The sequence below is a fragment of the Camelus dromedarius genome, chromosome 1, assembly GCF_036321535.1.
Source record: "Camelus dromedarius isolate mCamDro1 chromosome 1, mCamDro1.pat, whole genome shotgun sequence".
Taxonomy (NCBI): Eukaryota; Metazoa; Chordata; class Mammalia; order Artiodactyla; family Camelidae; genus Camelus; species Camelus dromedarius.
The window spans coordinates 16425937-16438893 of record NC_087436.1 but is presented as its reverse complement, the minus strand read 5'-3'; the positions used below and the strand labels follow the sequence as shown (position 1 = coordinate 16438893).

Here is a 12957-nt window from a genome sequence, read left to right as displayed (position 1 = left end):
GTGTGAGATGGAACCCAGCCCAGTCGGAGTCCAGAAGGATAAACAAACATACAAAGGTGGTCCTTGTTCTTGCCCCACTCTTTAGAGCCAAGCTGTGAAACTCAGCTTTCTGCAGTGATGGAAATGCTCCCCTTTCGGGGCTGTCCAACACAGTAGCCACTAGTCCTGTGTGAACACTGAGCCCCTGAAATGCGGCTAGTGCCACCAGGGAACTGAATTTTTAATTTCATTTCCTTTCAGTGAACGTAAACAGCCCCGTGTGGCTCATGGCTAGCTTAAGAGCGCAGCTCTAGAGAAAGAGGCACCAAATTCATCCGCGGTGATCTGTGTCTAGGAGACACCCCACAAAGCGACGTAGATTTACCGTTAGAGCCACTTAACACCAGGCCCAGCTCGGCACAGGCGGCAGCACAGGTGACCTCGCAGTCGTGGCCCGTCAAAACGGCCCGCGGGGCGGCGGCCTCACCTTTAGGGAGAAACACGTAGAAGAACAAATCAATTCAGGTTCATGCAGGGGTGACCTCCCTCTACTCAGATTAAATAAGCAAGAATTTGTTCCTAATTCCCATTATACCTAAATCTTTAATCTATAGCTCGGGAATTTGTCCCAAAGTCCCGTTTTAGTAGATCCAAACTATATTCTATAGTTTGAGGAACATGTGTTGCTCAGTTTCTAAACCTTACATGATTATCAGGCAAAAAACAATAGTTTAAAAGCGAATAAAATAAGACAAAAATCTGCATTATAAACGGCCTTAGATACTTAGGAAATACAAATATGAGCCCCTTGGTTAGATGATTTATGAATGAATTTATAATTCACATTTCACAGAAAGGTGGTCTCCTCAGCTCCCCCCTCACCTAGGCTTCCTCCTCCGTGGGCCACTGAGACCCCTGTCACATAAGGACAGTCTGAACCAGGGTTCACGATATCACGAAGCAGCCCTTCTCTTAAATACTTATTGTCTTTCCTTAAGTTCTGTTTTATCCTGATACAAAATCTTATAGAGTATATTTCTCGATGGTTCATTCAAAGCACAGAGGGGGGAAATCAGACTGTTAAATGTGATTCTACTGATGGTGACTGACAATTAGGGGAGGGGGGTGAAGGAGGGATGGAGGACTATCCAAGTACTGGGAGATGCTTCAGAACATTCTCACCAGTAGAAGTCATCCTGTATCTCAGTCCCAAACTGAAAAGACAATGGGCTGGTTGACCAGGAACCCACACTGTGAATGGCCCAGCACTGGCAAGTAAAACAGTAATGGGCTTGACGGGTGCCTTGATTTCATGTCTGAATTCCATATTTAGCCTGAAAAATGCTATTTTAAGACAAATGGGTCCTCCTACTTTTATAGTCTCTGGGGATGAAGGCACAAACGCCTTAATGAAAGGGGCCGGTGGCAGCATTCTTAGATGTCCTTGATGAGGGTTGGTTGCATAGTCTGACTGACAAATGATACTGTGGAATCCACAGGGGCAAATGTGCCCAGAAAACAGGTCACTACTGCCATCTGTGGAACTCTGTGGAAAAGAATAACTTGTTATCCTAACCGCATACGCTTGGAACAGTCACCCACCCTGAGGAGAGAGGTCGGGCAGATCAGGGAAAATCCAGCAGAAACCTACTGCCCTTGGAAAGGCAAATGCTTGTGGTCAAAAAAATCTCCTAGTGGGTTTTAGGATGGTCAATGTCCTCTGAAATGTCAAGCAAATTTATGTGCATGCCTATGCTTGGGGGGGTGCGGGGCGGGGGAGGAAAACAAACCTTACTGAATGAATGTACACAGATCCGCGCCAAACCAGGAGAGGCCTCCACTGGGAAGACAGAGCCTGGCTTCTGCGCTTCCAGCCCCACTGCCCCTGGGCCTGCAGTTACTTCATGTCTGATCGGCTCCCTAATTACTACAGTGCGTTCACCGGAGGGCATCACACACAGCCGTGTCCCCACAGTGTCCTTCCTGGCTTCCGGTGACTATAGGTACTTATGGGTACTTCTGAGTGAGACGTAAGTGAAGAGATACTGTATTAACCTCCGCACACGCTATATGCAGTCAGACGCAGGAACTGGCCTGCACACTTGGTGACAAACGGAGACCTCAAATGACATAATAAAAGGCCAGGGGTAAATGGAACAAGGGGCTTGGTTTCATTTGATTCAGTTTTAAAACTGCTTTGGGGAGAGAAACCCTCCTTAATACAATGTTTACTAGACATTTTCTAAACCAGAAAGCATTTGTTACAAGAGCAATGATTTTTTTCCTTAGAAGGTATATAAATTTGGGAAATTCGTTAAGAAAAGAAGCAAATAATGCAAACCAATCTGAACTACCTAAATTTCTGTTGGAGTTCAGTCTTGCCACAAAAATTAGAAATAAATGTGTCCTTAAAAGTCACCAATACTTCAGCCCCGATTCATGGTTTCCTTTCCTTTTCCACAAAAATACCATACAATGTTAATTTTGAAATGCATGGCTAATTACATCTATTGGCAACCTTTTTAAAACCAAGAACTGAAATCATTAAAATCTAATGAATCTATACTCAGTGTGATTGTTCCTTTTTTGATTTTGTAAGTTATCGTTTTATGGGGGGTGGGATTTGTGTTTTAACTTGAATTGTCTTGGAATTCCTCGGTGGAAAATGAAAGTCTGAAGACAACTGACAGCAGTCTAAGTGGAAGGCAAAGCAAACAGAGGACAAATGGGTAATGGGGACCCAGAGGACGTTGTCACTTAAGCATGCCAATGCTAACTTTTTGTTTTGTAGATCTACGAATATTTTCTCAGGGACATGGGGAGGAAGTGAGAAGACTGCTGTCAACTGGATTTCTTTCTTTAATGCCAAACAGTTGAAATACTGAGAATTTTCCATGACCATAAAGTTAGAGCTTAGGCAGCCTCACAATTAACCCCATAAAGTGAATTAAGATATAAGCATTCTTTTTTGTAAACTCTTAATTTTTTATAAGTATGCTTTACTTACAAAATACTAGTTTCCAGTAATCAACACTATACCAATCATTTTCCCCTCCACAAATCAGAAGACACGCGCTCATGCTGTGTAATTAAAACACTGAAAAAAAGACTTCTTTTCCGAGGGCCTGATCTCTACATAAAGAACGATTCAAGGCTAGGTCTCTGGCTTCAAAGTTTGGCAAAATGTTTGCTAACCCAGGAAGCAGGTTAGGCAGTTCAGGAAATCTGGGGAGTGGGGTGGGGTGGGGGTGGGGCAGAATGGAAAAGAAAAGGAAAGGAAAAGAAAACCAAGAAATTGAAAGCGTAAGAGTAGACTTCTGGTCATTGGGTTCTTCTCAGGTACCTGGTTTCACAAACTCGCTGGATTTCCTGCACAAAGACTTGTGCTACAGAACTTTCCTCCCCTTTAGGAAACGCACATGAATGGCCTCTAAAAATCCACATACAACAATATAAGGATTCATTTCCTCCAAGAAAAGCTATTTCCAGTCCTGTTTCAGGACTGAACCTTGCATTCCCTTTATTACACACGGTGCAGATCGAGTGCTCTTGACATTTTCTCATTGAAAAATCTGTTCGAAATAAATACCTGGATTTGTTTAAGTTCCAATGAACCAATGTTTTACGTATTAAATTTTCACTTAAGCAAATAGAATTATATGATATGGGATTTAAATCCAACAGGTCCAAACTGAGAAGTTCATCAGGTATTTGGGAAGCCCTTGGGATGAAATTACAAAGGGCAGAGGGCACCCAGGCTTCACATGAGACTCACAGAATCCATTTCTTTCTCTGTAGTTACACGGTTACACCTCCTCCTGCAACACAGCGATACCATCCCACGTCCCAGTAACGGTGTGCATATGTATCTGTGTACGTTTGTTTGGAAAGTCTAGAAACAAAATCTGGGAACCATGCAGTTCACTCTCACAGCAGCATTCACATCTGCCAGTCCCAGCTACTCATCAGAGCAGAGTTAGTACCGAGGGGGAAAATCAGCTCATGTAAGACAATACTGGCCTCAGATTACTTTTTCAGAGACCTCGAAGCTCTGGCCATCTCTCACTGAAGTCTCTAAACCGAATAAAGAACAAGGGGAAAAGTCTTCTGAAAAGTATCAGGTTAATTCTTTGATAAAAACTTGCAGCAGTTAATGGGTACAAAAAGTCTTTACTTTTGCTTTCTGAGATAGTAAGATCTACCAAAAGCTAGGTCATAAAGCAGAACAGATTCCCTTAAGAACCTCTTAAAGTCTTACTGCTTGAAAAATCGTCATGGCTTTTAGTAAAGCTGAAGAGAAAAATTTATCTTGCTGCTGGTTTAAGGGGCTACACTTCAACTTCTTCTTAAAGAAAAATAAAAAGAGAAAGGATAGACTTCTTGGACTGCTTTGAAAAGCTTGAGCAATTACTTCAAAGGAAAGGGCGTCTTTGTCCGGAGAGCAGGTTTATGACTACTGATGCAAATCCCAACCAAAGGCTGAAAAGGATACTCAGTGCATCTTTATGGATGGCCTTAAAGGAAGATGAACAAGTCAAAGGAGATTAAAGACAGTCCAAATCCCACCACGAACACCAAGGCACGTCAGTTTTCACTGATGTGCTTTTCTCAGTACCTAAGACTGAGTATCAGTTACTGACTTACAGACACCATTATAACTACCAACTTGCGTTTAAGCAGCGCAAGATCTCCATAATACCCACCAAGCATTTATATTGGACCTGTGTTTTAAAATATTAGGTGAAATGTTTTACACCATTAGGCAGAATAACAAATGCTGTTATTAACTGTGTTTCTTTGGCGCTCTCATAACGCTAAGTGTATTTCTCCATCAAATGGACTCTGAACCACTTAAAGTTATGCCTGAAAGAAGAGAAGAAGGAAACTAATTTCTCTAGTATCCTGTTCATAAATACCCAATGAGGAAAATATTTCAAAAGATCTGTCTCTATTAAGGGAAAGGGGATTAATAATCCAGGTCAAAACAGACCTGACAAGTACTTCTGGCAAACCTAGAGTTACATTTTAAAAAAAATGAATAAAGTTCTTGGTATTTTTGGCATCATCTCCTCAGTCTTAATGAAAATCAAATTACTTTTAAAAGGCACTGCAAAATTCTCATTAGCAGTTTAAATACGTTGTTAATAGCAGAGAGGGTGTCACCTTCATTCACTCACCTCTTCCATACCACCTATCATGACATGAAGTGCAGGTCAACATTCCCCTATTCAGTTTTACCGAGATAAAATTAGGTCTTCCAATTAATACTTAGGTTAGATGACTCCTGGGACAGAAGTTAACACTTTCCATTTGTTTACTCATTCATTCCTTCACTCCTTCATTGACTTAATAACATTTACTGGGTATACAACATTTACTGGGTATACATCATGTGCACTGCACTGTGGAAACAAGGAGGGAAATAAAATATGGCCTTGTATTTTTGGTGATTAGATTTTATTTTTCTCTCCTACTTTTTTTTAGGGGGGGGGTCTCTTTTTTTTGTGGGGGAGGAGGTTAATTAGGTTTATTTGCTTATTTATTTTTAATGGGAGGTACTGGGGATTGAACTCAGGACCTTATGCACGCTAAGCACACACTCTACCACTGAGCTATAACCTCCCTGCTAGATGATTTGACTGAAAACGGTCACTGAATCAGGTATTGCTGACCTTACCATAAACTAATTTCTGTTATAAATATCTCATAAATACCTATTATAAATATCTATTATTGGAGGGGGCAAGGTATAGCTCAGTGGAAGAGTGTGTCTTTAGCATGCACAAGGTTTTGGGTTCAATATCCAGTACCTCCATTAAAAAAATAATAATTAAAAAATAAATAAACCTAATTACCTCCACCCACCCCAAGGAAAATACGTCTATTATTAGAAAGGTCAAAAAGCTGTCCTGAAGTCCAAAACTATTTATTACAACTGAATTTTTATACAAAATGAATATTTACCATCAATTAATAAAGTACTTAAATGAAAGCAACCAGTATAACTTCCCAGTAAAATCTAGTACATCTTAGAGACATAAAACAAAATATAAAATTGGCTTTAAAAGAAGATCATTTCAAAAGAGTACTCATTTTGAACAAAAATGCAAGTTTACTTAAGAACCCAAATACATAATTAAGTTACTAAGTGTATACAGATTTAAGAAAATCTAAGTATTGTATAATGTATGTCAGCCGTTTCCTAGAGCTGGATACTTCTGTTCTGAAAGTGCCTTTTGTTCCATTTTACATCCATCTGATTACTACCAAACATTGACCAACAATAAAGATTCACATGGAAATTGAATCCTAAGCTTTCTCAGTGGCTCACCATAATGGTCAATCAAGGAAGGAAATGGTTTTTTGAAGCAGAAATGAGGTTAGTTGCTAAATCTTTCCATCAACTTCCTAATTTTTCAATGGGAATTATACTACTACATTTTAATTATACAAAGAGAAATTTTCCAGGTTGGCTCTATTCATTCCATCTCCACCAACCCTCCCCCCACCCCATTCACTGTGGTCTCTGTTGAAAAGAAAAAATGTTGATTTTGTTAAACATATAGACTACAGAAAACAGGCCATAGATGAGTTTAGGATGTGACAACCAACAGACAGTAAATTTTGGTAGCTTCCTCTTCTAAATAATATTAGAATTATTAATGCAAGACAATATAATACTAGGACAAAAATCAGTAATAAGTTCTTGTTTTATAACCTTTACTCCCCTGCTATGATACATATATGTGTACATATGGTGTTTATGACAATGAAATCATCCTCTGACACTACATTAGAAGGTGGCTTTGTGTGAGTATATACCGCCTGCTGTATAGTTAGAAGTATAACCCTAACACATGTAATAATATTTTAAAAATACAGAATCCAATCATGACATATAACTGTCCTAAGAACTCCGTATAACAAAATTATATTGTCCTTTGCAAATACAAAGAGTGCTTTGGTGATAATGTTGCATCAAATTCTCTACAACTGGTGGTCCAACAAAATCAAATTAAATGTGCTGTACAGTTTAGTGGTTAAGAACGGTGCCTCTGGCCTAGAGTGCCTGGGTTTGGATCCAGGCTCCAGCACTGCTAGCTACGTGACCTCCCCTGGGCAAGTTCTCATCGGTCTAGTAAGATCCAGGAGCTTCAAGGCCAGGGCAGAAAGTAAAGGCTGGTAATCTCCCTGTGCCTCATGTATAAAACAAGGATAATACCAATAGTTACCACAGAGGACCACGTGAAGATTAATGGTTACTCTGCAAAGTGCTTAGTTAGGATGGGTCCTGGCGTAGAGTGAGCACCCAGTGAGCACCATCCAGTAGCACAAGCAGCGGCGGTGTCAGGGGCAATAGTGGAGTGATGCACATTTCCACCCTCTGTTGCAGACACTCTTTTCTGCAAAATAGAATATCTGATCCTGTGCCACATAAATGCCAATTAGAGGTAGTTCTCACAACTATTGTTTCTTGTCAAGGAGAAAATACACCTTCTTTTCTAGAAATTATACTTTGATTTCTCCCATTCCTCCTCCTCTTTGACTTTCCAGTCTTCCCGGACAATCCATTTAATTCTGATACAACTACTCACACCTGGAAGCCTTGAGCAGGAAGTGAAGGTACACTATCATCATAAGGTATTTTCCTCCCAAGTAAAATATGTTTATTGTCTCTGATTATCAACATAATACACGCTCATTATAAAACATTCATATAATTTAGTAAATTATGAAGAAAATGAACTGCCTCAAATTTCCACTACATAAAAACCATTGCTAACATTTTGCTATAATTTCAGACTTTTTTTCCTATGTATAAATACGCATAGGATACAAGACACAGATAGTTAAAGTCTATCGTATTATTCACGTAGTCTGGTGATCTTTCACACTTAACAATAGGAAGGGCATATCCTTCTATGTCACTGTCACAAGTTCTTCATACGCTAATGGCTGTACAGTATTTCACTGTGTGGACACATCAAACTTTACTTAACTAATGTACTTGTTTTATCCTATTTTCTTGAGACTTTTCATTTCACAATTCCCCATAGAGGGGTTTGCCTCTGACTCATTGATAGCTCCTGTAGCTGCACATGGGTGTCTAGTAAATATAAACACTATAAAATTCTGCCTCCAAAAAACAATACAGGTATTAGAAAATTTGTTGAAATGCTATCTTGTTCATATTTGTTGATACGTAACATTATGATTCTTATGAATATAAAATACATGAAAAATAAAAAGTTAACTGTTTTTATCTATCTATCCTAAATGCCCAAGTCACATAAAATTCTTTGTGATATATCCTCCTTAACATTTTTAAGGGTCCTTTGTTAAAGATACGCAAGTCAGGCACTAGTGAAAAGTAAAGAGGGTTTTCACATCTTTAACTATTAGAAACATCCTGGATTTGACACCAAAAGCAAAGGCAACAAAAGCAAAAAATAAACCAGCAGGATTACATGAAAACTAAAAAGCTTCTGAACAAAGGAAACTATCAACAAAATGAACAGGCAACTTATGGAATGGGAGAAATATTTACAAGTCATATACCTGATAAGGGGTTAATATCCAAAACACATACAGAACTCACATAACTCAGTATCAAAAGAACAAACAATCCAATTACAAAATGGGTAGAGGATCTGAATAGACATTTCTTACAAAGAAGACACACAGATGGCTAACAGATACAGAAACAGTTATTCACCATCACTTATCATCAGGGAAATGCAAACCACAATGAGATGTCACCTCACATCTGTTAGAATGGCTTTCATCAAAAGGACAAGAAATAAAAAGTGTTGGAGAGGATGTGGAGAAAAGGGAACCCTTGTGCACTGTTGGTGGGAATATAAGTTGGTGCAACTACTATGGAAATCAGTATGGAGATTCCTCAAAAAATTAAACATAGAACTCTCATATGATCCAGCAAGTCCACTTCTGGGTGTTTACTTGAAGGAAATAGAAACACTAATTTAAGAAGCTATCTGCACCCCTATGTTCACTGCAACATTATTCACAGTGGCCAAGACATGGAAACAACCTAAGTGTCCATGGATGGATAAGTGGGTAGACAAAATTTTACACACATACATACACACACGATGGAATATTACTCAGCCACAAAAAGAAGGAAATCCTGACATTTGTGACAACATGGATGGACTTTAGGGACATTATCCTGAGTGAAATAAATCAGACAGAGAAAGACAAATACTATACGATCTCACTTACGTGTAGAATTAAAAAAAAAAAACCACCAAACTCATAGATACAGAGAACATATTGCCAGAGGTGGTGAGAGGGGGGTGAAATAGGCAAAGATGGTCAAAAGGTACAAACTCCCACTATAAAATAAGTCTTGGGGACGAAGTATACAGTATGATGATTCTGGTTAATAACACTGCACTGTATATTTGAAACTTGCTGAGAGAGCAGACCTTAAAGTTCTCACCATCAGAAAAAAAAAAATTTGTACCTACGTGTGGTGATGTTAACTAGACACTGTGGTGATCATTTCATGATAAATACAAATACCAAATCATGATGCTGTACACCTGAGACTAATATCATGTTATATGTCAATTACATCTCAATGAAAAAAAAAGAGAGAAACACCCTGACCCTGCCCACCCTAGGAAATAAACTTTATTTCCTTAGGGTGATGGCTGTAGAAAGTTGCAGAAAGCCACAACTACAAGAATGTTGTAGACGGCTACAAGCTACAAGAATAAAAACTAAAAAGCTCAACAAAGTACTTTTAAAAATAGGGCAACTGTAAAAGAAATCCTCAGAGGCATTTAATACTTAACTTCATATAAAATGGGTCTCTTTTCATAAGTTCTCACACACACAGACACACACACACACACCCATTCTAAAAGCGGAAGAGTCCTGCTTTTAGGCTTAAGAAAGAAAGGAAAGGGAGGAGGAAGTAGCTTGCAACTTCAGAGTATATTCAGTCTCGATTAAATGAAAGAAGAAATGCATTTAAAACTGCCTTTGGGAGCCTAAACTTAGTTGACTAGAAAGAATTTATCCTTTCTAACTAATGGTTAATTCCAGCCATTGTTTGAAATTAAACTTCCTATCTAAGCACAAAGTATTAGACAGTTTTCTTCAGGGTGGCACTATTAACGTCTACATATGAAGATACTCAGTTTCAACCTGAGGCCATAAATCACCATCAGTTCTTCTGTTCTCATATTTATATGGCCAGAGCCTACAGGCTGAATGGTATAGTCATTTTTTTTTTCCTGCAACTAAACAAGGTAAATAAATGTGATATATTGGCACATCACCCCACCACTCTGCATATGGTGCACATTAAGGTTGTATTCATTTGCCATATGAATATAATTCCTTTTACCACATCTACTATTAGTTACAAGCAGTAAATACAGAGTTGTTTTGCTGGAACTGGAGGGCCTGCATTACATCATGGAGCACTAAACATCCTGGACCTTCTGGAGAATTTCATAGACGTAGTTTTAATGTCACCTGAACTTGAACACTGCCAACATATTGCTTCAAACCCTGCTTGATGAATTCTTCAAGGGAAAAGGAAAAACACAGGGTAATCTTAGCGTTAGTGTAGCAGCACAAACCAAAAGGAGAGCCACAAGGAAAGTTCTTTGTGAGAGGCACAGAGGAGCTCACGTTATTGACAAAGAATCAGAGCAAGAGTCATATCCCAGATATAAAAAGGCTGCTTGTTTCAAACACGGTTTTCATATTCAGAATCCAGGGAACACGAGGAACCTAATGTTAAAAATCTCATCTCAACAATTTTCTCCAGTTCTGCTGACTGAAGACCTGTGATCCATATGACAAGAGTTTATCTCAGGACAAACTGTGATGCTTTGTTTCAGTAGGCGTATATTGTGCCTACATTTTCCTTGAAGAAAATATGCGTTATAACGTCCAAATCCAGCCTAGCGTCGGGCAAAAGAGAAAGTGATTTCTTTTACAAACTCATGTGGGTCAGCACAGATGTACGTATCTTGACACTTGTGACCCCAAAATAATACATCACAGGCAATTAAAAACAAAGTACACCTGTTTTAACAAGCTCTGTTTTTCAGATTTACCAACGGTAAGTCCCCAAATACATCCAGCAGATGGCGCCCTAGGACGCCTACTTTGCTTGTCTTACTTCCAGCTATATTTTGTCAAGACAAAGAATAAGGATTTATTGGTAGCCTCAGTAAAGCATATTAGGGTTTAGGACAAAAAGAACATAACTCCTAAATATGTGCACAAAAATATACATATGCATAAGCACACGTGCACAGGGGCAACTAGCAAATGAGTCACACCTGGACGTACTGTGATGCAGCTTTTCTTATAGACTTGGTGTGAGCAGTCTATGTATATCAGTTGTATTTACGGTCAGATGGCAAGATCATTCTAAATTCATTAAAAAAAAATTTAGAATGCCTTAAAGTTAGAATTCATTTTTAATTATAGCAGGAATGTCTCATTAGGGTGATACTAGTAAAATTAACAACAGTAGGATTTACGGTAATGACTTAAGTGATTGATGAGAGAATAACAAAATGAAGTTTTACACAGAGAAAGAGCAGGGCAGCTTTGGCATACAGTACTTTAAAAAACAGCTCTGTGGTCTGTGAGTGCTGGCCTTATGGTTAATAAAACCTTCTTTCTAATTAACGGTGCTGAAATATTCTTAAAGAACAGAATCTTGTTATGAAAAAAAAACTTAGTTTTTTTTTCCCCTTTGGTAGACGCCATTCCCATAAAGGAGAAAGCTGACATAGATTAGCATGTCTGATTGCAAAGAGGAAAAAAAAAATGCCACCTTTCAATCAAATCAAAAACAGAATGTGAGAATGGAAAACTACTTTACTGAAATAGTACACACACCATCGATGCAACACCTCACAGTCAGTGACTGTTTGCTTCGAAAGCTAATCACACAGTTGTGTGGCTTAAAAAAAAAATTACTCAGATATCTAAAAATGCTTAATATTCATATATTTCTAAATGTTTAATAAGTGTTTAAGTTTATGAGCTATTAATACAATGAAAATAGTGGATAAAGAATAACTATTTTGTAAATTTTCACCTTGATTATAAGAACATTTTAAATTTAAACTGTTTAAATGTCAACTGAATGCATCAGGGAACATTTTCTTCAAAATTTGGAAATGTACAGTCTGGATAGCATTATTCTGAAGGAAAAAGGAGTATTTCAGAAAAAGCATTTTGGTGGACAAGATTCAATTCTAAAACACAAAGAAGAACCAGGGAAAAGACAAATGCTTCCATGTAGAAAATGACTTTCATTGAAATGTTCTTGGTTAAATTTACTTTAAAAAATCCACAACTAAATGGTATCCTATCTTAAATTTTTCTTCTCATTAAGAAAATTACATTCCACAATAACTATCAGACAACAATAGAGTCAAAAATGAAAAGCTCTCTGTTGTACAGGAAAACAAGGCTTTTGCTACAAAACCTAGGCAGATTTCATAAAACATGTGCATCCTTTTAAAAGCCCCAAGTTATGCTATAGCTAGGCTTTATCCAGTCTGAATTAGTCTGATTTTGCCTGAGCAATGTGCATATTAATACTGGGTAACCTGATTTTAAAAAAATAGTACTAAAGCTATCAACTTTACATAGAGCACCAACATTAGATTTGCAGAGAATAACATAGGCTTATGACACCAGCAGGTAACATTACTAGTTTATTCTCATGACTTTTGGAAAAAAAAAAAAAACTAAATACTTGAATGAGACCTATAAAATGCAGAAAAAGCAATAGCCTAATTAAAAAAAAATTAATTTTTCCTTCTAAGTGAGAAAAAGTCTAAATTCAAAAATTTAAGTTGAGGAGTTGTGTGAATTTATAGACCATGCTGCAATTATGTATATAAAAGCCTGACTCTTTCTTACAGGTCAATTATATTGCATCCAAGAGATACAAGACAGAAATAAGCATAA

General features: G+C 38.0%; 1 protein-coding gene across 5 annotated transcripts in view; it reads right to left on the bottom strand.

The window, feature by feature from the left end:
• LRBA (LPS responsive beige-like anchor protein) overlaps positions 1–12957 on the bottom strand; it is a 620799-nt gene that overhangs the window by 13025 nt on the left and 594817 nt on the right. For 4 of the 5 annotated variants that reach the window (XM_031464854.2, XM_064490742.1, XM_064490794.1 and 1 more), the window contains exon 54: positions 365–466. The exons of the other annotated variant lie outside the window; for it this stretch is intronic. In XM_031464854.2, coding sequence (XP_031320714.2) covers positions 365–466 — 102 coding nt within the window. The remainder of the gene's footprint in view (positions 1–364; positions 467–12957) is intronic. 5 annotated transcript variants of the gene reach the window in all.